At 44.1% G+C, this 26,435-nt stretch overlaps 1 protein-coding gene across 7 annotated transcripts in view; it reads right to left on the reverse strand.

Annotated features, from left to right (window-relative positions):
* The window catches only part of UNC80 (unc-80 subunit of NALCN channel complex), a 449,893-nt gene that overhangs the window by 200,461 nt on the left and 222,997 nt on the right, over positions 1-26,435 (reverse strand). For all 7 annotated transcript variants that reach the window (XM_085870661.1, XM_085870659.1, XM_085870657.1 and 4 more), the window contains 4 exons: positions 25,676-25,807; positions 22,300-22,495; positions 16,651-16,779; positions 13,229-13,372 (listed from right to left, as the gene is read on the reverse strand). In XM_085870661.1, the coding sequence (XP_085726787.1) occupies positions 13,229-13,372; positions 16,651-16,779; positions 22,300-22,495; positions 25,676-25,807 (601 nt within the window). The remainder of the gene's footprint in view (positions 1-13,228; positions 13,373-16,650; positions 16,780-22,299; positions 22,496-25,675; positions 25,808-26,435) is intronic.

Raw genomic sequence — 26,435 nt, forward strand, 5'->3', positions numbered from 1 at the left:
AAAATGACTCACATAGCTTCTAAAATAAGTCAAATACACTTGGAAAAGTACGTGTTAGAATGGTGTATGCCTCTGCACAAAAAAGGATTTGGAGAACTTTCTGATCAACTTGCCCAAAAAGTTGATATCTTGCAGGAAAACCCCCGTGGGGATGGTGGCAAATTAAGTCGCTACTACCTCCACCGTGTGACCTTTCGTCCTCCTGCCAAGTGTATTTGATATTGGATGAGTAATGACCAAATGTATCGTGGTCAAAAAGACAGACAGACAGACACTGAATTGCGTCGTTTAGTATGATATCCATGAGTGAAATTTGCATTTAGGAACAGAACAATTATGGTTATAACCATTTATAAATTGCCACTCTTTCATCGAAATGCTGAACATGATGTTAAAAAACACGACTTGGATTTCAGACTTTACGCGAGCCCTGCGAGCTTTACTTTAAATGTGCCCCAACGATCACAACCGAGTCACTGAAAACTAACACAGCACATGCACAAAAGGCATCGTTAGCATTCACACATCATTTTGAAAGTCCCGTATTAGTTGGGACCTGTTTTTAATTTTGAGAAAGGTCATCTTTAATCATGAATCACACCTTTGACATGAGATGGTAAGCTCTGTCATCTTAAGGAAGGAATTTACAAAGCTGTTCATTTATAAATTAATTGATATTCTTTTTCGTTGGTGTAAATCAATCATCCCAAAAGATGCTTGACTTAATTGTTTGCTAGGGATTGTAGCAGCTAAGTAATTGATGCTTTTTCGGAACTGTTCATATAATTCCACATTGAAATTTTCAATTTCCATCTCATTGTCAGGTTCACTATGTATTTTTGTTCAAATTTTCTGGAGATTAGCAAACCAGTACATTTTTGAGAAGCTTTTGGCATCAGGAATATGAAAATCAATGTTTACATTTACACCATAAAATAAGAATTTCCGAATATCTCAGCTTGTAATTAACATACAAACTTCATTCTAAATGCTAACCCTATGTTGCTAATCCCAATAAAATTAGAACGAAAGTGTTTTTATTGACATAGTGAACCAAGCTAAATGTGCAAGTGGATCGATGTTAAGTGAAGTACAATGTTAATTGCTTGGACTTCCACAGGAATCTATAGTGATAAAAAAAATCCTACACCATCATGCAGCAGCTGTTGTTTGTGTGCTGAAAAGTTGGAATTATTCAAAAGAGATGAATATATTCGTGGGGCATTCTTCTTACCTTCAGATCTCTCAATTGTGCCAAGGAATAAAAAGAGCATGAGGTCGGCAATATTTAAACATTGCACTACTGCAGTCTAACTTTTTGTTGGTATATCATACACGTGGCTTTTGTGATGTCTACAATTGTCCTGATTTACGTATACTTTGCATGGAGCAAGTCATGCAAGGATATACATACACGAGGAATTCCAGACACAGGAAGCCACCAATCAGCATATCATGCCTGTGCTATCTCCACTTGCCTAAAATTCAAACAAAACAATGCAACAAAGTGGTTCTTCCCCGATGGAGGCTTAATTTCTGAAATATTAGGTTCGCCTTGCGTCCCACAGCAGTTCGTAAACTTCGATCAACAATATGTTGATGCCATCCATTGTTCTAACTGTTCACCAATGCAGAAAGGAAACCTCTTTTTAACATTGTCTATTGCTCGAAGTGGAGCTGCCACATACACATGGACATACAGATGAGTACATGAGACACAACACAAGACTGTTCGATGAGGCAAACACAGCCACTCAGTTTGGGAGAAGTTCTGACACTTCCCGGGATACCCTGGGTACCAGCGACGTCCAAACAATGGCACCTCCTTGCTTTTCACGGTAGTTAGCATACCTCAATCAACGTTATGTTAATTGTGTATAAAGGATGAATGTTCTGTAAATTTGGTTTACACCTTAAAGCTACTTGCTTTACCGATTGTTGCCTGGCACTGTGCTGTTGCCCATCCCTTCCTCCCCTACTCCCATTCTCTATTAACACCTCCAGTAAATTACCTCCACCACTGAAGGTGGACAGACAAAGGTTATCTTTTCACCCCTGCCTGTCTGTCTGTGAGCAGGATATTTCGAAATGTTTTGGATGGATTCAGCTGAAATTTGGTGGACAGGTTGGGTGTGTGACGAGGAAGAAATTATTCGATTTTGGTGAAGATCAGAATCCAGATCCAGATGCAAGAATTATTTTAATCTTCTAAGTGATTCTTCAGCGTTAAGAGATGGGGCCAAAAACGATATATAGCATCTCTAAAAACATTGTGGGACGGGTTAGGACAAAACTTGGTGGATGAGTTGGGTAGATGACAAGAACAAGCCGATTACATTTTGGGGAAGGTGCGGATGCAGATCCGGCCTATTAGTGGGACAGAAAAATGTAAACTGTTCAGTCTGGTGGAGGGATGCACTGCACTGATTGCCATTTTAATTCTCCTTTGTCACAGGCGACAAGTCTGGCCCTTTGCATGATGTAGTCTCTATTTCTATTATTATTGTCCATTCCCCTTACCTAGAGTGGCTCTATGTTTTGTTTGTGGTGATTTCCATGAAAAAAAAAAAGCTCAACACTTTATATTTCATAATTTTAAGCTGTATTTGAAAATATTTCCCCATACTATGAGAGTTTCTTGGCCCTCCTGAATGTGATTACCCCACCTTGCTTACTGCAGGCCTGCTCACTCACCTCACCATAGCCTGCTTGTCTGAGATTGATTATTCCTGCCCTGAAAAGACTTCATGAAAATATGAGTGAACATTTGTTCATGGTTGAAGATAAAGCATATCAACTGTTACATTAATGATTGCATAGCCTGGTGTTGGCTTAGCAGATAAGATGGCCAGCTTGGGACCTTAGGGTTTTGAGTTTGAGCCCCTGTCAACCATTGAATTAACACCAGGTGGGGTTGACTCAGCCTGTCATCCTTCTGTGGTCGGTGAAATTAGTACAAGTGTACTGGGGTAATAACCATTTGGGCTAACCTGCGTTTGAATGGTGACCCAGCCAGGACTGTACCCATTGCCAATGAAACTGCCTCGGCAGCCCGATGTACCTTGATGGCACAAAAGGAATGGTATGATTAATGATTGGACTTTCCTTGGATGGTTGTTAAGCCGGGGACTCATCTTGCCAGCATTAATTGGTGTACCTGAAAGATCCCACATGCAGTTGTCACCCATACCCGAACCAAATTCCAAATCCATGCCACCTTCTGCTGAATGCAAGGCCTGGCAAGCAGTTTCATAAAGTCTTGATTCAAGTCAACATGCTTTATGAGTTGCCAAAACTGTGCTGTATCACGTGATTGGGTTTTCGTATATCATGCCTCGCCCGCAAGGGGTGGCAGGAATGTACTTCCGGACGCGCAATAAAGCGGAGTTGATGCTGGCACGCTTGCTTCTCGTGTTCCACTGCACCTCGTACACCATAGTTGGCTGACGAGGATGGTTAAAAACGGACATGTGCCCGTTTTCGTCGGAGACGACTTCGAATTGTTTTCGGAGCAATTGGGATGCTATTTCCATGCGAATGATGTGGTCGACGAGGGCAAACAGAAGTCGATCTTGCTCGCTTCGCTTTCGGCGGAGCATTATCGACAACTGAGTGATTTGGTGGCGCCGGACAAGCCCCGCGATGACGGGCTGTCGTTTCGGGACATTGTGGAGAAGATGAAAGCACACATGGCGCCGGAGAAGTCATTATAACTCACTCGAAACCAGTTCGATCGCCTCTCGAAAGGTGCAGAGGAGCGCGTCGCTGATTTCGTGGCGCTGATTAAGCATTCTTCCGTGGCCTGCAAGTTCACGGCAGAGGAGCGTCCAGCGCGGCTCAGAGATCGTTTTATCGCTGGTTTACAAGATGCGAAGATGGTTTCGGCAGTTCTACGACTGAAGGGTGAAGCCATTACATTCGACTCGGCAGTCAGCATGGCTACAGCGGTCGAGCAGACTCGCGGAAATGTTCGGGCCATCACCGGCCACGCGGGGTCGCGAGCACCCCGGGACACACGCACGACCTTCGGTGCGGGTCGGACGTCGCCGCGCGGCCGCACGTGCGGCGAGGTGACCCCGCGGACGTGTTTGGGATGCGGAGGTTGATACCTGCGCCGTGCGTGCCCGTATAAAGGCACCGTGTGTTTGAATTGTCACAAGGTGGGTCATCTGAAGCGTGTGTGCCGTGGGGCGCCGGCCACCGTTAGGGTCATGGAAGGCGATGTGCGTGGCGACCCGGGGCGGGACCGGCGGCCGCTGATGGGCCTGTTTTCAATTGGCCCGGCGGCGGCGCGCCCGATGACGGTGGAAGTCGAAGTGAACAAGATGCCGATCATGTTCCAGGTCGATACGGGAGCGGCTGTGTCGATCATCGGCGAACAGACCACGCATAGACTCGACGGCCTGAAGCTTATCAGGTCCAACCTCACACTGTTCACGTACACCCGCGAGAAGATAATGCCAGTCGGGATGGCAGACGCGTCTGTGCGGTACCAAGGCCAGGTCGACACGCTTCGGGTGTACGTCGTGCGGGGGAGGGGACTGTCTCTCCTCGGCCGAGATTGGCTGGCCCGCATCAGGCTAGACTGGGCCGCAGCTCACCTTGTACAACCCGTGCCTAGACGGTGGGAGGATCAGTTGGAGAAGATTCTTCAAAGACATCAATGTTTGTTTTGCGACGACCTTGGGAAACTCAAGGGCATGGAGGAAAAACTCTTCCTGAAGGAGGGGGTGGTTCCTCGTTTTTGTAAACCACGTCCGGTGCCGTATGCCCTGTGGGACAAGGTCAAGGGTGGACTGGATAGGCTGGAGGCCTGTGGAGTGATTGAACGGGTGTCGTACTCAGAGTGGGCCACCCTGGTTGTCACAGTGCTGAAACGGAATGGAGACGTCCGATTGTGCGGGGACTTCAAATCCACGGTTAACCCGGGGCTCAGCGTGGAGCAATATCCACTGCCGTCAATCGATGAAATATATGCGCGATTGGCGGGGAGTCAATACTTCACGAAGCTAGACCTGCGTGATGCATATTTTCACCTGGCGATGGATCCCGGGAGTCGCGAGCTTTTGACAATCAACACGCGTCAAGGACTCTATCGATATACCCGACTCTGTTTTGGGATTGCTTCGGCCCCAGCCTTGTGGCAGAAAGCCATGGATCAGGTTTGCATTGGCCTGCCCGCTCAGACCTACCTGGACGATGTGCTCATTGCGGGGAAAACGGCGGACGAGCACCTTGCGAACATTGCCCAAGTGCTGACAAAGCTAGAAGCGTGCGGCCTGCGCTTGAACAGGGACAAGTGCGCGTTCTTCAAGCAGCGCTTGGAATACCTTGGGCACATCATCACGCCGGAGGGGCTGTTGAAAGGTCCTCGGAAGGTGGAAGCGATTCAGCACATGCCACCGCCTTGCGACAAGATGCTGCTGCGCTCGTTCATTGGTATGGCCCAGTATTACCAAAGGTTCGTGCGAGGGCTCAGCTCACAACTTGCTCCGTTTACACGGTTGCTCAGGAAGGACGAGCGCTGGGCTTGGGGGCCTGCACACCAGGCGTCGTTCGACCGCGTCAAGCGGCTGCTCACAGAGGATACGGTCCTCGTGCACTACGAGCCTGCGCGTCCACTCCTATTGGCATACGACAGCTCTGCATATGGCATCGGGGCAGTGCTCTCCCACAGGATGGACGATGGTTCCGAGCAGCCTGTATGTTTTGCATCCCGGACCCTGTCCACAGCAGAGCGGGGATATGCCCAGATCGAGCGCGAGGCTCTCAGCCTCGTCTGGGGTGTGCGGAGGTTTCATCAATACCTGCTGGGGCGGCATTTCACTTTGCAGACGGATCACAAACCGCTTCAATTCATCCTGAGACCCGAACGCGGGGTGCCGGTGGTAGCGGCCACGCGAATACAGCAGTGGTGTCTGTTTCTTGGTGCTTACGAATATGATATTCAGTTCCGAAGCACCGAGAAGCATGCGAACTGCGACGGGCTCTCACGCTTGCCGTGTGCGGAGGGTCCAGCTGCATCTGAGTTGGCCGACCGGGTCGATGTGTTCGCGCTGGGCCAGGTCCAAAGCGGGCCGGTCATGGCCAGACAGGTCGCGGTGGAATCGGCTCGTGATCCGGTGCTCGCCCGTGTCGTCCAGGCGATTTCTACGGGGAATTGGAGCGATCTGCCTTCGACACCGGCATTTCAACCTTTCACATCACGCGCATCGGAGCTGTCGTTGGTCCAACGGTGCGTTATGTGGGGAATGAGGACGGTGATTCCACCGAAGTTCAGGCAGCTGTGTTTGGAAGAACTGCATGTCAGTCACCTTGGCGTCGTGAAGACCAAGAGTCTTGCTCGTAGCCTGTTGTGGTGGCCGGGGTTGGACAAAGACATTGAGCAGTTGGTTAAGCGTTGCGCCACGTGCCAAACAGATGCTGATAACCCGCGTCGAGCTTCGGGACTATGGCTTGCCCCAGCCAGAGCCTGGCAGAGGGTCCATGTCGATTTTGCGGGGCCGGTTAATGGCAAAATGTTTTTGATTGTGATCGATGCATTCTCAAAATGGCCGGAGGTTGTAGTAATGCAGCATACATCAGCAAACATTACAGTAGAGAAACTGCGGACGATCTTTGCTAATAAAGGGTTACCGGAGATCTTGGTCTCTGATAACGGTCCGCAGTTCATTGCGGGTGTATTTGATGAGTTTATGCGCCAAAATGGTATTCGACATCTAAGGTCCGCACCGTATCATCCTGAGACGAATGGCCAAGCTGAATCGTTTGTTAAGATGTTGAAACGGGCTTTGCGCAGGGGGGGTGTTGCACCTGTGCAGACGGTGGTCGATGTCTTTTTGCTCCATTACAGGAACGCGAGGGTGTCACCTCGACCGAGCCGGGAGGCATCTGAGCCTGGACTGTCTGGCCGCGCTGCCCGTCCGAGGCGGGTCAGGGTGCGGCCGCGGTACTTGGAGGATTATGAGTGTTGATTGGTTTCGAGTGGTCATGTTATGATTGTCCTTTCATCATTTGACTTGTCATTTTACGAGGGGAGGAGTGTGCTGTATCACCTGATTGGGTTTTCGTATATCATGACTCACCCGCTAGGGGTGGCAGGAATGTACTTCCGGACGCGCAATAAAGTGGAGTTGATGCTGGCACGCTTGCTTCTCGTGTTCCACTGCACCTCATACACCATAAAAACCATCTTAATGGGACTTTGTGTAAGCAAGAGAAACACTGAACTAACTTTAACTGCATTTTCAATTATCCTGTTTAAAAAAAAAAAAAACATGACAGTCACAAGTGTTTATATTTCTTGGCAACTCTGTACCTATATTTTAGCATATCTGGAATTTAAATTCCAGATAAGGTATTGTCATCACGCGCCATCCGTCCGTCCGTTCGCTTGTCAGGCTCTTTTTTCGACTTCTCTAGCCAAGCCACTGGGCTGCTCCGGCTGAAAATTTTCAGCAATATTCATCTCCTGACTGGTAACAGGAATTGCAAAGCTCGTTCTGGTCACATGATTTTAAGTCGGTCAAAATGGCTGACTTAGTAAATCTCTTCAAAAATCTTTTTCTTCAGGTTACGACATTCGGGTTAGTATTTCAGGCCAGGGTAGGGATGTTAAATTGTCGAGGTCATGCCGATCACATGACAGGAAGTGTGTCCAAATGGCCAACTTAGTAAATTTTTGGGATAATCGTGTAAATTCCTTCAAAAATCTTCTTCTACAGATCCACCAGTTAAAATGCTACCAAATTTAGGTTACAACATTAGGATAGATTTGTGATGTTAAATTTTCGAGGCCATGCCGATCACAGGATCGGAAGTGTGTCAAAATGGAGGTCCCGCAAATTCCTTCGAAAATGTTTTTCTCCTGATCCACCAGTCAGGAATGCTACAAAATTTGGGTTACAACATTAGGGCAGTGTAGGGATGTGAAATGTTTTTTGATTTTTTTTGTATACCTTGTCAAGGCTCGTATGAGAGCCAACACACAACGCACAGCAAGGGGGACATGAGATAAGAGGGGTGGGAGTGGGAAGGACAAAACAGTGGGGAACAGAAACATTAGGAGATCTGTGGAAGGGAGAGGGATGGGGAGGGGAACATGGGGAATACATGATGGACATACAGGGACTTTCAGGAAGGAAAGCAGGGAATTTGAAGGAGGTGGGCTTGGGTGGATTATTTTGGATATTTTGGGTGGATATTTGGTTTGGGCTGAAGCCTGGTGTTGGCGCAGTGGTTAGGGCAGTGGCTTGGGACCCAAAAGGTCCTGAGTTCAAGCTCCGTTGGGACACTGAATTAATATATGTATGTATGTATGTATGTATGTATGTATATATATATATATATATATATATATATATATATATGTAAATATATATGCATATATAAACCAAGTCGAAAACACCAGGGGGTTGACTCAGCCTGCAATCCTTCCGAGGTCGGCGAAATGAGTACCAGTTGTACTGGGCCCGGTGTATGCCCTGGTTAGAATAGGTGTACCATATCCCTGTGTGTCTTAAGAGGCGACCAGGGTTGCGTCAGGAAGGGCATCCGGTGTAAAAACCTATGCCAAATCATTATGCGGACAACAAAACGAATTTCCATACCGGATCGGTCGAGGCCCGGGTTACCAACGACCGCCACCGGTACCGGTGGTCAGCAGGGTACCAGTGGAAATTGTGCTACTGCTGGGCGAAGGAGGAGAAGGAGACGGGGAAGGCGAGTCTGGAGGGAGTGGGAGAGGGGGAAGGGTAGAAGTGTGGAGTTGAGAGTTGGAACTCTGAATGTTGGGACGATGACTGGCAAAGGGCGAGAGTTGGCTGATATGATGGAGAGAAGAAAGGTGGACATACTGTGTGTACAAGAGACCAAGTGGATGGGGAGTAAGGCTAGGAGCATTGGAGGTGGTTTCAAACTGTTCTACCATGGTGTGGATGGGAGGAGAAATGGTGTCGGGGTAATCCTGAAGGAAGATTATGTCAAGAGGGTATTGGAGGTGAGGAGAGTGTCTGACCGAGTGATGAGTGTGAAGTTGGAAATTGAAGGGGTGATGATGAATGTCATCAGTGCATATGCCCCACATATGGGGTGTGAGATGGAGTATAAAGATTTCTGGAGTGAGTTAGATGAAGTGGTGGAGAGTGTATCCAAGGATGAAAGAGTGGTGATTGGAGCAGATTTCAATGGGCATGTTGGGGAAGGGAATAAAGAGGATGAGGAGGTGATGGGGAGGTACGGTCTCAACAAGAGAAATGTGGAAGGGCAAATGGTGGTAGAGTTTGCAAAAAGAATGGAAATGGCAGTGGTAAACACGTATTTCAAGAAGAAGGAGGAACACAGGGTGACGTACAAGAGTGGAGGAAAGTGCACACAGGTGGATTACATCTTAAGCAGGAGATGCAACCTGAAAGAGATTAGTGACTGTAAGGTGGTGGCAGGGGAGAGTGTAGCTCGACAGCATCGATTGGTGGTCTGTAGGATGACTTTAGAGGTGAGGTTGAGGAAGAGAGTGAGGGCTGAACCAAGGACCAGATGGTGGAAGCTGAAGGAGGAAGACTGTTGCGTGAAATTTAGGGAGGAGGTGAGACAGGTGTTGGATGGTGGTAAAGATGGGTGGGATGATTGGGCAACGACAGCAGAAGTTGTGAGGGAGATAGCTAGGAAGGTACTTGGTGTGACATCTGGACAGAGGAAGGAAGATAAGGAGAAGATAAGGAGAGGAGGTGGAATAAGGAAGTACAGGAAAGTATAAGGAAGAAGGGGTTGGCGAAAAAGAAGTGGGATAGTCAGAGAGATGAAGAAAGTCGGCAGGAGTACAAGGAGTGGCGGCGAAAGGCAAAAAGAGAGGTGGCAAAGGCCAAGGAAAAGGCATATGACGAGCTGTATGAGAAGTTGGATACAAAAGAAGGGGAAAAGGATTTATACCGATTGGCAAGACAGAGGGACCGAGCTGGGAAGGATGTGCTGCAGGTTAGGGTGATAAAGGACGTAAATGGGAATGTGCTGACGAGCGAGGAGAGTGTGTTGAGAAGGTGGATGGAGTACTTTGAGGAGCTGACGAATGAAGAAAATGAGAGAGAGAAGGTTGGAAGAGGTGGAGATAGTGAATCTGGAAGTGGGGTGGATCAGTTAGGATGAAGTGAGGACTGCTATGGAGAGGATGAAAAGTGGAAAGGCGGTTGGCCCAGATGGTATACCAGTGGAGGCATGGAAGTGCTTAGGAGAGATGGCAGTGGGGTTGTTAACCAGATTGTTTAATAAAGTCTTGGAAAGTGAGAGGATGCCGGAGGAGTGGAGATTCAGTGTACTGGTTCCGATTTTCAAGAATAAGGGTGATGTGCAGAGCTGTGGAAATTACAGAGGGATAAAGTTGTTAAGCCACACCATGAAGTTGGAGGAAAGAGTAGTGGAAGCTCGGTTGAGAGGAGAGGTGACGATCTGTGAGCAGCAATATGGGTTTATGCCAGGAAAGAGCACCACTGATGGGATGTTTGCTTTGAGAATGTTGATGGAGAAGTATAGGGAAGGCCAGAAGGAGTTACATTGTGTGTTTGTGGATTTAGAGAAAGCTTATGATAGGGTGCCAAGAGAGGAGTTGTGGTATTGTATGAGGAAGTCGGGAGTGGTGGAGAAGTATGTGAGGATCGTGCAGGATATGTATGAGGACAGTGTGACAGCGGTGAGGTGTGCGGTAGGAATGACGGACCGGTTTAAGGTAAAAGTGGGATTGCACCAAGGATCGACTCTGAGCCCTTTCCTGTTTGCAATGGTGATGGACAGGTTGACGGACGAGATCAGACTGCAGTCCCCATGGACTATGATGTTCGCGGATGACATCATGATCTGTCGGGAGAGTCGGGAGCAGGCTGAGGCGAGCCTCGAGCGGTGGAGGTATGCACTGGAGAGAAGGGGAATGATAGTCAGTCGGAGTAAGACGGAGTACATGTGCGTAAATGAGAGGGAGGGTGGTGGTATGGTGCAGTTGCAAGGAGTTGAGGTGGGGAAGGTGGTTTGGTTTAAATACTTGGGATCAACTGTCCAAAGTAACGGAGAGTGTGGGATAGAAGTGAAAAAGAGAGTGCAGGCAGGATGGAGTGGGTGGAGAAGAGTTGCAGGAGTGATTTGTGACAGAAGGGTAGCTGCAAGAGTGAAGGGGAAAGTATACAAGACGGTAGTGAGACCAGCTATGTTGTATGGTTTGGAGGCGGTGGCGCTAACAAAAAGACAGGAAGCAGAGCTGGAGGTGGCAGAGTTAAAGATGCTGCGATTCTCGTTGGGAGCGACGAGGATGGATAGGATAAGAAATGAGTATATTAGAGGGACAGCGCAGGTAGGACGGTTTGGAGACAAAGTGAGAGAGGCGAGATTGAGATGGTTTGGACATGTGCACAGGAGGGAAGCGGAGTATATCGGGAGAAGGATGTTGAAGATGGAGCCGCCTGGCAGGAGGAGAAGAGGAAGGCCAAAGAAGAGATTCATGGATACGGTGAGGGCGGACATGCGGGTGGTTGGAGTGTCAATGGAAGAGGTGGAGGATAGACCGAAATGGAGACAGTTGATCCGCTGTGGCGACCCCTAACGGGAGCAAGCCGAAAGTGGAAGAAGAAGGGTTTGGGGTGGATTAACGGGGGAAGAAAAGATCATGGTTTTAGATGGGGGATGATAAGAGGTGGTGGTGAACAGCTGTTTTGAAGGCCTGGAGGGAAGAATGGGATTGAATAGAGTGAGGGAGTTTATTCCAAAGGCGGGGAAAAAAGAGGAATGAAGGCGTGAAGGTGAGCAGTGATTCGTGATTTTGGTAGTTTTACCAGAATTTCCGGTCATTCCAATCATGTGACCGGAAGTGTGTCAAAATGGCCAACTTCGTCAATTTTGGGGAAAATTGTGTAAATTCCTTCAAAAATCTTCTTCTCCAGATCCACCAGTCAAAATGCTATCAACTTTAGGTAACAACATTAAGATAGAGTCCTGATGTTAAATTGCGGAGGCCATGCCGATCACATGATCGGAAGTGTGTCAAAATGGCCGGCTTCGTCAATTTTTGTGAAAATCGCATTAATTCCTTCCAAAATATTTTTCTCCTGATCCATCAGTCAGGAATGCTCCCACATTTGGGTCACAACATTAGGTCAATGTAGAGATATTAAATTGCCGAAGTCATTCCAATCACGTGACCGGAAATGTGTCGAAATGGCCAACTTAGTCAATTTTGGGGAAAATCGTGTGAATGCTTTCCATTGCCTTCTTCTCTCGACCCACCTGTCAGAATGCTAACAAATTTGGGTTGCAACATTATGGTATGGTAGGGATGTCAATTATATTTTGGAAGTCATGCAGATCACCTGACCGGAAGTGTGTCCAAATGTCAACTTTTGGAAAAATCGCATTAAATCCTTTAAAAAAAATTCTTCTCCAAACAACCTGTCAGAATGGCACCAAATTTGGGTTACAACAACATTAGGAGAGGGTCTTAATGTTAAATTGTGGAGGTCATGCCAATCACATGACCAGTTGTGTCAAAATGGGGGATTTATGAAATTTTTTGGGAAAATCATATAAATTCCTTCAAAAATCTTCCTCACCAGACCCAGCAGTCAGAATTCTACCAAATTCAGGTTACAACATTAGGCCAGGGTCCAGATAAGCTACAGGTCCAGTGGTCCTATTTTAAAATTTCTAGTGCTATCTGACGACTATGAGTATACTGTCTCAGAACAGTCGAACCATGATTGTTATTGCTGTTGAACAAACTTTTATTTTACACGTACTATGCTATTTCTTTCTTTAAATTTTATTCCTTGCATTGGTTGAAACTGAGCTCCACTCACAGCTGTATTAAGCTTTGGGGATAACATGTCACATCCTGCAATTAATGTTATTTGATCTGTGATTTGAAGAGATAAATACCCATGCACTAATGCAGCAGCCACAAAATATCAATGTAAGGTTAGCATGATGTGTCAGTCTGCAAAGGCCTAAAAGGCAGAGTTAGACTAAACATTAATAGATAGGTTGTACCACAAATTAAAGCAAAAAACAGCTAAGCAAACAAAGCCAATGCTTCACTGCCTGGCCCGTGAGGCACCAATTGGACAGTTTATATCCAGGCCAAGAATTGAAAGCAGACAAGACAAGTCAAGGGTAAGTGTTTCTCTTCTGCACCATCAGGTCAGACTCCCTTTGGATTAGTCCAATTAAAAAGTTCAAAAGTGCTGCTTGAGCATACCTGCCACTCCATCGTCTTGTATTTGTCCATCCTCGAGCAGTTGAATAATGGGCACAATACAGGCACCAATGCAGGCTGGAAAGATCATTTGTGGTGGTTGTAGAGCAAAGTGGGTGGGAGTGTGGTCCACTCCATGCTCTTCCTCTGTGGGAGGAATGACAGCTTACTCCTGGTAAACAATGTGGAATTGTGTGTGTTTACACTAAGTTTTCGTGTGAGTGTTTACAATCTGAATTTGGGATTATGTGGATTTACACGAAGTGCTAAATGTGGATGGAGATTTCTGAAATGAGTTTGATTTTGTTTCAGTAGATAATGTTATATATGACTTTCTTCAGTTTGTAGGTGATCATGCTTGCTTGACGCAAAGATGGATCAATTCATGCAGCATAGTTTGGCCTTAAAATTATTCATTTTAAACTTTTTCAAAGAGGTCACATACAAATTTTCTTGCTCAGCAATTATATTAAGGGCATGACTAGACAATGAGAAAGCAGGCTGGAGTGAATTGGAATTGCAAATTTAACCTTCCCCCCTCTCTACTCTAAAGTATGATAATCACTTAGTTACGCCTGGTGTTGGCTTCACGGTTAGGATGGCTGGCTTAAGATCCCAGGGTCTTGAGTTCAAGCCCCTGTCAGACCGTTGAATTTACACAAGGTGGGTCGACCCAGCCTGTCTTCCTTCTGAGGTCAGCAAAATGAGTACTATCTTACTGGTAACAGGAGGCATTGCATCAGCGGCACAGCCATGTCCCCAGAAAATAATGCAGCCAAGTAGCCACAGGCTGTATACGGATAAGTAAATAAATAAATCACTTCATTTCGGGACAACCAATGCAGACGGTGGGAAATGTAAGAGGTGTTGTTATTACTCCGTAACTTTCTGCAATTATGACATCGAGACATTCAAGCATTAGTACTCCAAGGGTGGCATCACATCGTGGCTGGTCAGCGAATCGCATTGCCAAGTTTCTGATTCATGGGATCCTCTCATACGTCCATTAACTTCCATCAGGACAACTGCTTCATTAGAGTGAAACTAACTGGTCTCAGTCAAAAACGTTTTTATAGTTGAGAATTTCACCTGGACAGGATGCAACTCCATTGCAGGCCAAATGACCTTCTAGTCGTGGTAGAAATTTAGAATTTGGCAGAAGTACTATCACACAATGACTTACTTTGTTGAAAAGGTACGATGAGATCTTTAAAGCTCAGAAGTGAGTTCCAGCAGAATGGATAGCCAGCTTAGCAACCATTGAGGGGAGGTATATTATGCCTGGTTTTGGATTAATGGTTAGGGTGGTGGGCTTGGATCTCAAAATCTCACTCGGATGTTGAATTAATACCAGGTGGGGTTGACTCTGCCTGTCATCCTTCTGAGGTCGGCAAAATGAGTGCCGGCTTACTGGTATCCTGTGTCGGAGTGGCGACCCATCCAGGATTGTGCCCAATAGCCAAGGAGACTGTTTTGGCAGCACCAATGCTCTGCACAAAGTATGGTCCCAATGGATGGATGGATCGAGGGGAGGTATATTGATGGAAATATATTCTTATACTTTCATACTGAGTTTGGGTGTTCTCACGTGATTTTGGAGGTAATCAGGGCATCTTAACCATTGAAACACTGAGGTTGGTCATGTCACATTGATGACAAACTGTTGAAGCTGGGCATGATACCATTTACAAAATGATCTGACATGAAATGGCCAATTTTTCATCACGAACAATAGTTCTTCTTCTGAGCAGAGCACCATGTCTGTGAAGGAAACATGTACCACACGTCATGGTCTACATCTCAATTCCCGTTTCTACCAATACACACCACAAAAATTGCTAATTTGAGGTGAGACATCTACGAACCTGTCGGAGATGGGTACCCTGCTAATAAAACTTTAAAGGGAGGGCAGAGCCAGAGTTGGAAATAAGAGGGAAAGTTTTTCAGAAGAAATGGTAAAGTAGGGGATAAAATAAGAGCATTGAGGAGTTATTGAGGCTCACTGTGCCATTATATCAGCATTCTACCACGTACGTAGTTGCATTGTGTCTTGGCCAATAGCATCAACAATGCCTTTTGCAGAGGCAAACTTCTGGTCCTCTTTATGTACAGATGCTTGCACATCTAATCAAAACAAAACAAACCTGAGCATTTTATATTACAAACACATATTTCACCAATACGGGTGAAACAAGTCTGTGATATCATCACCTCGATATCAAAAACTCCATCTTTCTTCCTGAGTGGTGAAGACACAATGATGTAGATCATAATGCCCAGTCAACCTACTGACATCTCGTGGAAGCATACAGATTTACTGCACTCGAGTACAGTAGCCGTAAGATCAACATCTACAAAAATAAAAAGAGCTAGTGTGGCTGTAGCTATGTTGCCAGTATTTACTCGTCGATTGGTCACGGCACTGACCAATTGGGTGTGACCATTTTTCCCAGCATCGTTATTCATGTCTTTTGCTATCGTGTCTATCTGCATCAGCAAACAATGGTCCATTTAAGTGATTCGGCAAATCACATGCTTTCAGCACCTCATGTTGCATCACTTCTCACAGCTGTGATTACAATTTTGGTGATCATGGCGTGGTGTCTTTATCACATGGTTTCCTCATAATATGGAGTATGATATGTAGTGATAAATAAAATTTCTTTCAAAAATGACAGAAATTAGAAAGTGCATTTCCAAGACTGTGCTGCAGTACATTGCCCACTGTTGGTGGGCAACACGAGTACTCTCGCCCAGAGGGCAGGGGTGCCCGCTAGTAATTTAAATTGTGTGGTTGTGTCAATATATGATAATTTACCATGTGTAAGTTACTAGAATAATCACTAAAACATCCACATCGATGCTGTCTTTGGTCTGGTTTACTATCGTAAAGCTGTAGCCTCAACTCCACTTCATTTGCCAGAATGACGTACATATTCTCTTGGCACAAGAAAATCGTGATTATTAGAGTTGACATTACATCATTTCGTCGGTGCTTTTGTACAACAGAAAATTGAACAATCACCCCAACCCAAAATTGCACAGTAGTCTAATTAGTAAAAGGGTATCTGATGTTCTCTTGAAACTATAAATCGTCAATCATGTCCATATTTGTTTTGCATCACCTGAAAACCAAAGGAGCAAGACGTTTAATTTGTAAGAGAGGTATAACTTATCCAGCTGGGGGATTTGGAAAGAGTTTCAAAATCATGCTGCTTGCGGCCGCATCCCAGGAATCGTGCCCTGACCGAAACTTCATAATGAGCAGGGATTAGAGATAAGCCAAAATTGACAAAGGTTTGAGTTCATGTAAATGCGAGTTTTCATCTGTGGACAAAGGAAGCTGTGGAACTGTTTATTTGTGATCATATAATCCAATGAAGTGACAGTTTGTAAGAGAGTTAGAATAAGGACAAGCATCATACCTTCTACACTGAAGGTAGACCGGACAGACCATACAGAGCTGCGCCGGAGCGAGCAGTTTCTGTGAGAGTTGCTGGAAGCACAGGATGGGCTTAAAGAAAGGCGCCGTGAAGCCATATTCCCTCCTTCCTCTGTCGTAAAAACAAACAAATAATCCTCTCACATATTCACCTCTTCTTTTTTTTATTCCCTTACATCACTTCCATATTTACACAATGATGCCACTCATTCATTCTGAAATGTAAAGCCAGTGTGTACTTCAAAGAATGGAATGGCCATACAGCTGAGCCTGCACATAATGAGAAAAAAAAAATTGACAAATGCGCTATAATAAAGACCTGGCCTTCCTTGTGATGGCATCGAGGTGATCTGTGCCAGAGTGCAGGGAGAACAATGGATGAAATTAACAGGACGTTTATTGAAGTGTGCTAACTGTCTTAGGAAGCAAGGAGGACAAGGTGAGGTTTTGGATGTTAACATCTTGTCAGAGCAAAAGGTGTGCTAACAGGCCATTGTTAACAAATGCACCGATGTGTTAACAACTTCACACCAACTAAATAATACAAAGGACAGTACCTGATTAAAATTTTGTATCTTGTGGTTCAAATGCAAATGAATTGTGCAATAAATTTTTATCACATTTCATTTATTGCTGAAAACTAAAAATCCATGCTTTTTTCCACCCCCATAAACCCAGATTAATCTCAACCCTCTCAATTGCAGCTTAACATGTTTTCTGCAAGCCTTCATCTCTTTTATTCCTGTTTATTCATTCCCTTCCTTATTGTGTTTAACTATTGTCCTGCTGCCGCACTCCGATTTCATTTCATCTTTACCCTCTGTTACCTCGCTCTCCCATTTAGTGGAGAAACTTAGCTAAATATAGCATAACAATTGTGCATTTTGTGAGGAAAGCACCAAATTTGGCACACTAGTAGCCTATCATATTATGAACAGATTTGGATATTGGGCCATCTCAAATTCAGCCGCTGATGGCTGTGGCAGCCATTTTCCACTGCCATCAAAAATTTTGAGATGGCCCAATATCCAAATCTGTTCATAATATGATAGGCTACTAGTGTGCCAAATTTGGTGCTTTCCTCACAAAATGCACAATTGTTATGCCAAGTTGCCCCACTAATTAGTCTCTATTTGTATACCAGCCTGTGCAGCCATGTGATTATATATATATATATATATATATATATATATATATATATATATATATATATATATATATATATATATATATATATATATATATATATATATAAAATGACCGTTTTTACAGCCATTTTTCCCTGCTGTGCAGGGGTTGGCTTTTTCTTGAGACAATGTTTTATGGCCGGATGCCCTTCCTGACGCCAACCCTGGTCGCCTCTTACGACACACAGGGATATGGTACACCTATTCTAACCGGGGCATACACTGTGACCAGTACACTGGTACTCATTTTGCCGACCTCGGAAGGATGACAGGCTGAGTCAACCCCCTGGTGTTAATTCAGCAGCCAACGGGGCTTGAACTCAGGACCCTGGGATCCCAAGCCACCACCCTAACCACTAAGCCAACACCAGGCTTTTATATATATATATATATATATATATATATATATATATATATATATATATATATATATATATATATATATATATATATATATATAATTTTCCTCTTCTTTTTTTTTAATTCATCAAAAGCTCTTGCATTTTGGGGTAGAAATACAAATATCGCTTATTTTTCACCACAATAACCACCAGTTCCTGTAAGCACCAGGTTGTATGAGTGCCAACCTTCAGTACTGAGTGCAGCATGGAAATTGGTCTTCATGATGTAATATCGCACTGGTAGAGCATCCTATAGAATTGTTAAAGCTTGATCATAGCCTGAAACCCACAAAATTAGTAACCTAAAGTACGAGAGGTTTTGATGAGATTGATTGTAAACTGTTGTGTGTTGAACAAGAGAGGATATTATTTCATGTTTCCAAGAAATGCAAGAAGCCATGTCTGGATGCATAATGCATAATTAAAACATACATTAAAGTGGAAAAGCATTATTAAAAACCTTTATTGAATTTAACAATCTACAGCCAATGGATCTACATTATAAAATATTAAATCAGCAGATGGCCCTCTAATTTAATTGGCAGGCCGATTCCTTATTTGCTTTCCTGTTCAACGAAAATGTTGGAATTGATTTTGTTGCTATATCTATGATCTTACTGTGTTATGTATAATGAACTTCCAAATCTCCCACCATTGCCATTTCCCAGCACTCGTATTTATTATCACAACACTTTTTGAAAAAAAACGGGAGGGATACTTGAATTGGCTCCATCTGTCTGTCTATGTCTGTCTGTGTTTGTTTGTCCATCCGTCATGCTATCTTCTCTAAACATATGGGCAGAAATTTACCAAACTTGGTGGTCATGATCATCACATGGCACAAAGACACAAGAGCAGTGTTATTTTTGACCACGCTCTGTCAAACGATCAAATACTGAAAATCACAATCACAGGCACAATTTAAAACATTTTTAACAAAACTTTGTATATGCAATCAGCTTTTGGGGATGCATGAAATATGTAATGTTTTTTGAGATTTGACCACCGGTTAATGCCCCAGGGGTGGGGAGTTGGGATCATGGGGTCAAAAGGGGAAAAAAATTTAACTCAAAATTTGATATTGGGGCAATCCTGGTGGAACTTTCTGCCATCTTTCAACTTTGCTTTAGGTTGGAAGTGTGGGGACTTGAGGTGATGCGCCATCGACTTTGCTCAAGGTGATATTTTTACCCAAGGTGAATAAATGCTGAGCATTGCATTCAACGAGAAGGGCACACAGTAGAGTGCATACTTCTGCCATGCAATGCCTGATGCACAACAACATATCGGGCCGAAGACATTTTTGAAATATGATGCTATATATCGTTTTTGGCATGGTCTCTCAATGGTGAAGAATCACTTAAAAATTAAATAATTTTCGAATCCGGATCCGGATTCAGACAATCACCAAAAATGAATCAATTCGTATTTATCACACACCAAACACGTCCACCAAGTTTTGGCCAAATCCATCCACAACCTTCTGAGATATCATGCTCTATATCGTTTTTGGCCCCATCTCTCATGAGTGAAGAATAACTTAAAAAAAATTCTAGTCACCAAACCCGCATCCGGATCTTCATCAAAATCGAACCAGTTCGTTCTTGTTACACATCCAACCTGCCCACCAAATTTTATCCAAATCTGTCCACAACTTTTTGAGATATCCTGCACAAAATGACAAACAGACAAACAATCAGAGAGAGAAGGGAGAAAACAACCTCCTTCTACTTTTGCACACTTTTTGAATGGAGGTAAATATACAGTGCCTTCGGAAAGTATTCACCCCCCTTGAATTTTGTCACAATTTGTTGTGTTGTCGCCCAAATTTAAAATGGATTAAATTAAAAAAAATTTTGCCACCGATCTACACAGCATACCCCATAATGACAAAGTGAAAACATATTTTTAGAAAATTTTAAAAATTAATAAAAAATGAAAAGCTGAAATGTCTTGAGTAAATAACTATTCAATCCCTTTTGCAATGACACTCCAAATTCAGCTCAGGTGCATCCATTTTGCTTTGATAAACCTTGAGATGTCTTTACAACTTGACTGGAGACAACCTGTGGCCAATTCCATTGATTGAACATGATTTGAAAAGAAACACACCTGTCTATATAAGGTCCAACAATTGACAGTGCATGTCAGAGAAGAAACTCCACCATGTAGTCCAAGGAACTTTCCGGAGAACTCCATTATAGAATTGTGAGGCACAGATCAGTGGAAGGGTATAAAACAATTTATATAGCATTGAAAGTTCCCAAGAGCACAGTGAGTTCCATCATTAGGAAATGGAAAGAACATGGAATGATGCAGACCCTTCCGAAAGCTGGCCAACCAACCAAACTGAGCAACTGGGAAAGAAGGACCTTGGTCAGAGAGATGACCAAGAGCCCAATGACCACTCTTACAGAATTACAGAGTTCCTTGGCTGAGATTGGAGAACCTGCTGGAAGGACAACAATCTCTGCAGCACTTCACAAATCTAGGCTTTACGGGAGAATGGCCAAAACCGAAGCCACTTCTCAGAAAAAGGCACATGACAGCATCCTTAGAGTTTTCAAAAAAGCACGTGAAAGACTGAGAGCAGGAAGCAAAATATTCTGTGGTCTGTTTTGACTAAAATTGAACTCCAGGGCCTGAATGCAAAACATGACTTCTTGTGGAAACCGAGCACAGCTCATCACCCACCCATCTAACACCATCCCTACGGTGAAGCATTGTGGTGGCAGCATGATGCTATGGGGATGCTTTTCAGTGGCAGGGATTGGGAGACTTGTAAGGATGGAGGGAACAATGAATGGAGCCAAATACAGGCAAATCCGAGAGGAGAACTTTCTTCAAAGTGCAAAAGACCTTAGACGGTGGTGAAGATTTACGTTCCAACAGGACAATGACCACAAGCATACAGCCAAAGCAACACTGGAATGGCTTCAGAGTAAGAACCTGAAAGTCCTTGAGTGGCCCAGCCAAAGCCTCAACTTCAATCCCATTGAGAATCTGTGGAAAGACTTGAAGATTGCTGTTCACTGATGCTCCTCAATCAACTTGAAAGAGCTTGAGCAAATCTGCGAGGAAAAATGGGAGAAAATCCCCAACTCCAGATGTGCAAAGCTGATAGACATACGCAAGAAGACTCGAAGCTGTAATCGCTGCCAAAGTTTCTTCTACAATGAAACAGAAGACCAAGAAGGAACCCGAAGAAGTAAAGAGCAAAGATGGAGTCATCAGGAGGAACCTAGATAGGATTCGGGTTTCAGCTGCTACTCCACAACCCTCAAACCCATCCAGGCGCAGCCAAGTGAGCCTTACCGAATATTTTTTGCAATAATTCACTTCTCCTTGGAGTGGTGGTGGTCGTATAGCTGTCATTTCTTGAAGCGCAACTGTGTCGCTGATGCAGTGCCCCTCTACCAGTACACACACTGGAACTGGTACTCATTTCGCCGACCTCGGAAGGATGACAAGGCTGAGTCAACCCCCTGGTGTATTAATTCAGTGGCCCAACGGGGCTTGAACTCAGGACCTTTTGGATCCCAGCCGCTGCCCTAACCACTGCGCCAACACCAGGCTATATATATATATATATATATATATATATATATATATATATATATATATATATATATATATATATATATATATATATATATATATATATATATATATATATATATATATATATATATATATATATATATATATATATATGATTCAAATAATTGATTCAGAGGATTGAATACTTATTGACGAAAGACATTTCAGCTTTTCATTTTCAATCCATTTGAAAAAATTTCAAAAAACATGTTTTCACTTTGTCATTATGGGGTATTTTGTAGAGATCGGTGACAATTTTTTTTAATTTAATCCATTTTAAATTCAGGATGCAACACAACACTATGTGAACAAAAGTCGAGGGGTGTGAATACTTTCTGAAGGCGCTGTACATGTTGCTTTTCCTGTGAGAACACAATGAGTTCATGGTATGGATATGCCAGGTGAAACAGATGAAAAACATTCAAATTTTCATCATCCACTCACCCTCCTCCTCTTGCTCAGCTGGACCAGCCACAGCAGCTGCTGAGGGTTCAAATCCAGCCTTCTGTGTGATAGGCACAGCACTAATGATGCTGGCCTCACGTCCCAGTCTTAGTTTTTTCTCCTCTTGCTGCATGTTCTTGAGAATGTGCTCAACTCGTTGGTGAGAGCGTGAGACAGCCTTTGCTGAGAATGATTTCTATGCGAATGATAAGTAACAAAACATTCGTCTTTGCTTTTTTCATCAGAGGTGGACAGCTTAGATGACGCGGACATGGATAAAATTTTAATCAAATGCATAAGAGTGTCATTCAAAGAGGTCGAGGAATTGGCAATAGTTGGAAATCAACAGTCCAATTTTATGTAACACAACCATCGCCGTATGCTTGTTTCTTTTATCTGACAGTCCGTGATTTCAGAGAATATTCCATAACATTGCTGCATCATACAAATTATGGATCTTACCCAGATTGAGCATCACTTTTCAATCACAGTGTAATGCAAAAAAGGAGGCAGCTCCAAGCCCATCTATGAGCCAAATGAAGAAAGCCCAATGAAGATGACACCAGGTTACAATAGCCAGCAAGTGTGACCGACCCACAAATCGTTGACCAAGTTGAGGCATCATTTGGAAATGATTGGTGTGTTAAGGTCCTTGAGATATCCAAAGAACATGGAAGTTCTCAAGGCAGCTTTTTCATCATAATCCAGACATACTTAGGCATGTCCAAGTTCCCAGGAAGAGAGGTCCCCCCAAATGTCAGTGCTCTACATCGACAGCATCGACTAGCATTATGCCGTGAGCTTCTTGAATTGCTCAATGCAGATGCAGCAGACCTTATTGCTCGGATGGGAATTCATGATAAAAACTCGGATTCACAACTGGGATACTGAAAGCAAATTGGAATCCAAGTAATGGAAATGCAAAGGGTCACTGCCACGTAAGAAATTTCGTATCCAACCCTCAGCCGGCAACAACATGTTTGTTTTTCTCAGCTGACAATGAAATTCTACCAAATGACTATATGCTTCATGAAACTACAACCACAGGAGAGTGTTGTGCTGGTAAAACATTGGGACAATGCATCAAGTACAAATACCGAGGGATGTTGACCAAAGGTGTGATTCTCTTTCACGCCAACGTGCCTATGCAAACAGCCAGTGTTGAACATCATTCTTCACTGTGGCTTAAAGCACCTCGACCATCCAGCCCAGATTTGGCCCCCAGTGATAATCCTCTGTTTGGAGATTTGAAATCTGATCTGCATAACCGTCAATTTGCAGGCAATGAGGAATGGACTGCAGAAACTGAGAAGCGGCTGAAAGAGCAATCTGAAAACCTCTATTTTACTGGCATAGACCATTTAAAGGACAAATGCAACAAGTGCATTAAAGTCGAGCGATACTATTTCGAAAAAAAGAAATTGTTTTAATTGTTAAGATCCGTATCTTGTTCCTGTAACATTTTGAACACCTCTCGTAGACACAATTAAATTCGAGGCAAGATCATTTTGTATCGTCAGGGCAGGTGTACCTTAGAAATCAACTAGATTTGGGACTTGTCAAGATGATTCATTAATTGTTTGGCTTGTAGATTGCTCACTCAATAATTGTGAGCTCTCCGTCAACGTATACCAATGTTGTCCGCTTCAAGTGTAAAGTAACTCGTGTTCTGGCATTTAGCTCTCTGCTCCTTAACAATCCAAAGAGTTTCAATATCGGGGACATCTTGAGTTGGCCCACCAAGCACAACCCCCATGTCAAGTGCTCCATGTTCCTTGTTTGACTGCCAAAATGTGTCGAGCTTCAGTTGTCAATCATGTATGTTCAATCTGGTGGAACATGCATCATGCTTTGTTGTGTTCTTGCGTATGGCAGCTTGGCTGTCGGGTCGCAATCATTTATTGGAAGCGTGGCTGTGCTGCTGATGCTGTGCCCCTCCACCAGTACACTGGTACTCATTTCACCGATCTCAGAAAGATGACAGGCTGAGTCAACCCCACCTGGTGTAAATTCAGCAGCCAATGTAGCTCGAACCCAGGACCCTACGGTCCTAAGCTAGCCACCCTAACCACTAAGCCAACACAAGGCTATGCATCATGCTGAATATACTGCATAGTGAGAAATGGTCGAATAAATTTCGTCGACATTTTAAAATGACAGTTACATTATGCAGCCATTGTAATCAAAATCATTGTGCTTGGTCTTCTATGTCCATAACTCGAGTTGGGTTCCCCATTCATTCCACACTGTGTGGCCTGGCCTAGAAGCCAAGGATTTCTCCATTCTTATTGATCTTTCTCAGCTTGTCATAACGCACTCTCACGTTCCTCATTATTTTCTGAACATCCGAACAATCCTGACTTATTTCCCTCCTCCAAGCCGACAATTTTATCCTCAAATCTCTGTATTGGTGCCTCTAGGTACCTCGGGTAAATGCCATATTTCTGCTAGCCACCTCTTCACACCCTTCTAATCACACCTCTTAACTAATCACCTACATTGGTAGTTTTAGGAGTTCCCACATCTGTGGCAATTGTTCTTTATCAAAGGCAATTTAAGGCTGTTCGGCTTATGAGCTCACTGACTGACAGCCTTCAGCCCCTCACCCACAATTCAGCAGTTTCCTCTGTAATTCTATCAACCAGCATTGATATATATATGGCTGTTTCTTGGCAAAATGATGCATGCTCATTACACTCACTTGGATTCACTACCTACCTTCAATGTGTGTCACATGAGGTATGCAGAACCATGAATAAAGGTGCAACTAATTTCTTTTCCACGTACTGCTAAATTCTGGAATCGACAGTCTCCCTCTGATTTTCCAACTATCTACAATCTTCAAGCAGTTCAAAACTCGAATCAACTCGCTCTTGTCCTTCCCATCTATTTTCCTTCCCTTGGTACAAGAAGTCACTCTGACTGACTATGGGCTTGACCCTTCTCCGGTAACTTTATACTAACAAATAAAAATAGGGGCAATACCCCTGGGGGCTTACCTGGTAGAATAATGAAACTGAGGAGGAAGTCAACGTGGGACGGAATCAGCAAAATGTACCAATGAACCAATGTTGGGGCCCCATTTTTTGATGTCGTGAACAAACTTTGGTACATCACGGATGATGAAGGTTGTGGTCAAGTTTCATCAAAATTGTGTGTGTAGTTTCTGAGAAGAAAGCAAATATCTTATTTTGGGGGGAACCCCCCCTTCCCTCCCTCAAATCGTCAATCCGGATGTGTAACTTAAATAAATAATGAGAGCACAATATAAGAAGCAAGTCATGGATTTCAAAAATATGATGGAACAGGAAATGCGTCAGGTTGTCAATACTTGAAGGTTTATCTGCTAATGGGATCTGTGCAAGGATAGACGTACCGACTGGTCTTCAGTGATGGCTTCTTGAACACTGTCAGGAGTTTGTGGAACCCACGGTGGGTCAAATACAGGAAGCGATGGTATCCCCAAGATGGGGGAGGGCAGTGTGAAGTTTATGCTTGGTGGTGGCACCTGCCAAAGGGTTGTGAAGTGATTTTCATCAACATATTTCCTGTTGACATTTCACTTAGCATGACAGAAAAAAAATATATATATACATTCATATGATTGTCACAATGCACATAACACCTTCACATGGGAAAACATGGCAGTGAAAGCCTCAGCACCCAGCTGGGCCAACCGGAAAATTCTCAAAGCAGGGTTTTCGGGCACACGGTCGATTAAATGTCATGTCGACCTGCATGTTGCCCATCAAGAATTACGCAATCAGCCACAGTCCCCACCCCCGGATGCGAAGGCCAAACCCAAGACACAAACCTGGATCAGATATGGAACATGTGACACCGAACCTGTGACCCAAACATCCAATCCAGAAGCAAATCCACCCTCCAATCCCACTCTCTTTATTTAATCTGTCCCAAACCTCATGCTGATTATTCCCCTCACAGCCCAATCGTGACCATTCCCGTTGGGCATAAGTACAGCTAACATCTCGGCATGTGCAGTGATATTAAATTATTTTACCTCTGAGGATGGAAGATAGTGGTCTTCTGAAAGGTCAGCGTTTAAATAAAGAATTTTGTTATTTTTTAGGCTCATCAGTGTGCTATTACTGTTACTCTTCACACAAATATGTCTC

Source organism: Eptatretus burgeri, chromosome 2 (assembly GCF_056783735.1).
Source record: "Eptatretus burgeri isolate ZD-2024b chromosome 2, Ebu_testis_v1, whole genome shotgun sequence".
In the NCBI taxonomy this organism is placed as follows: Eukaryota; Metazoa; Chordata; class Myxini; order Myxiniformes; family Myxinidae; genus Eptatretus; species Eptatretus burgeri.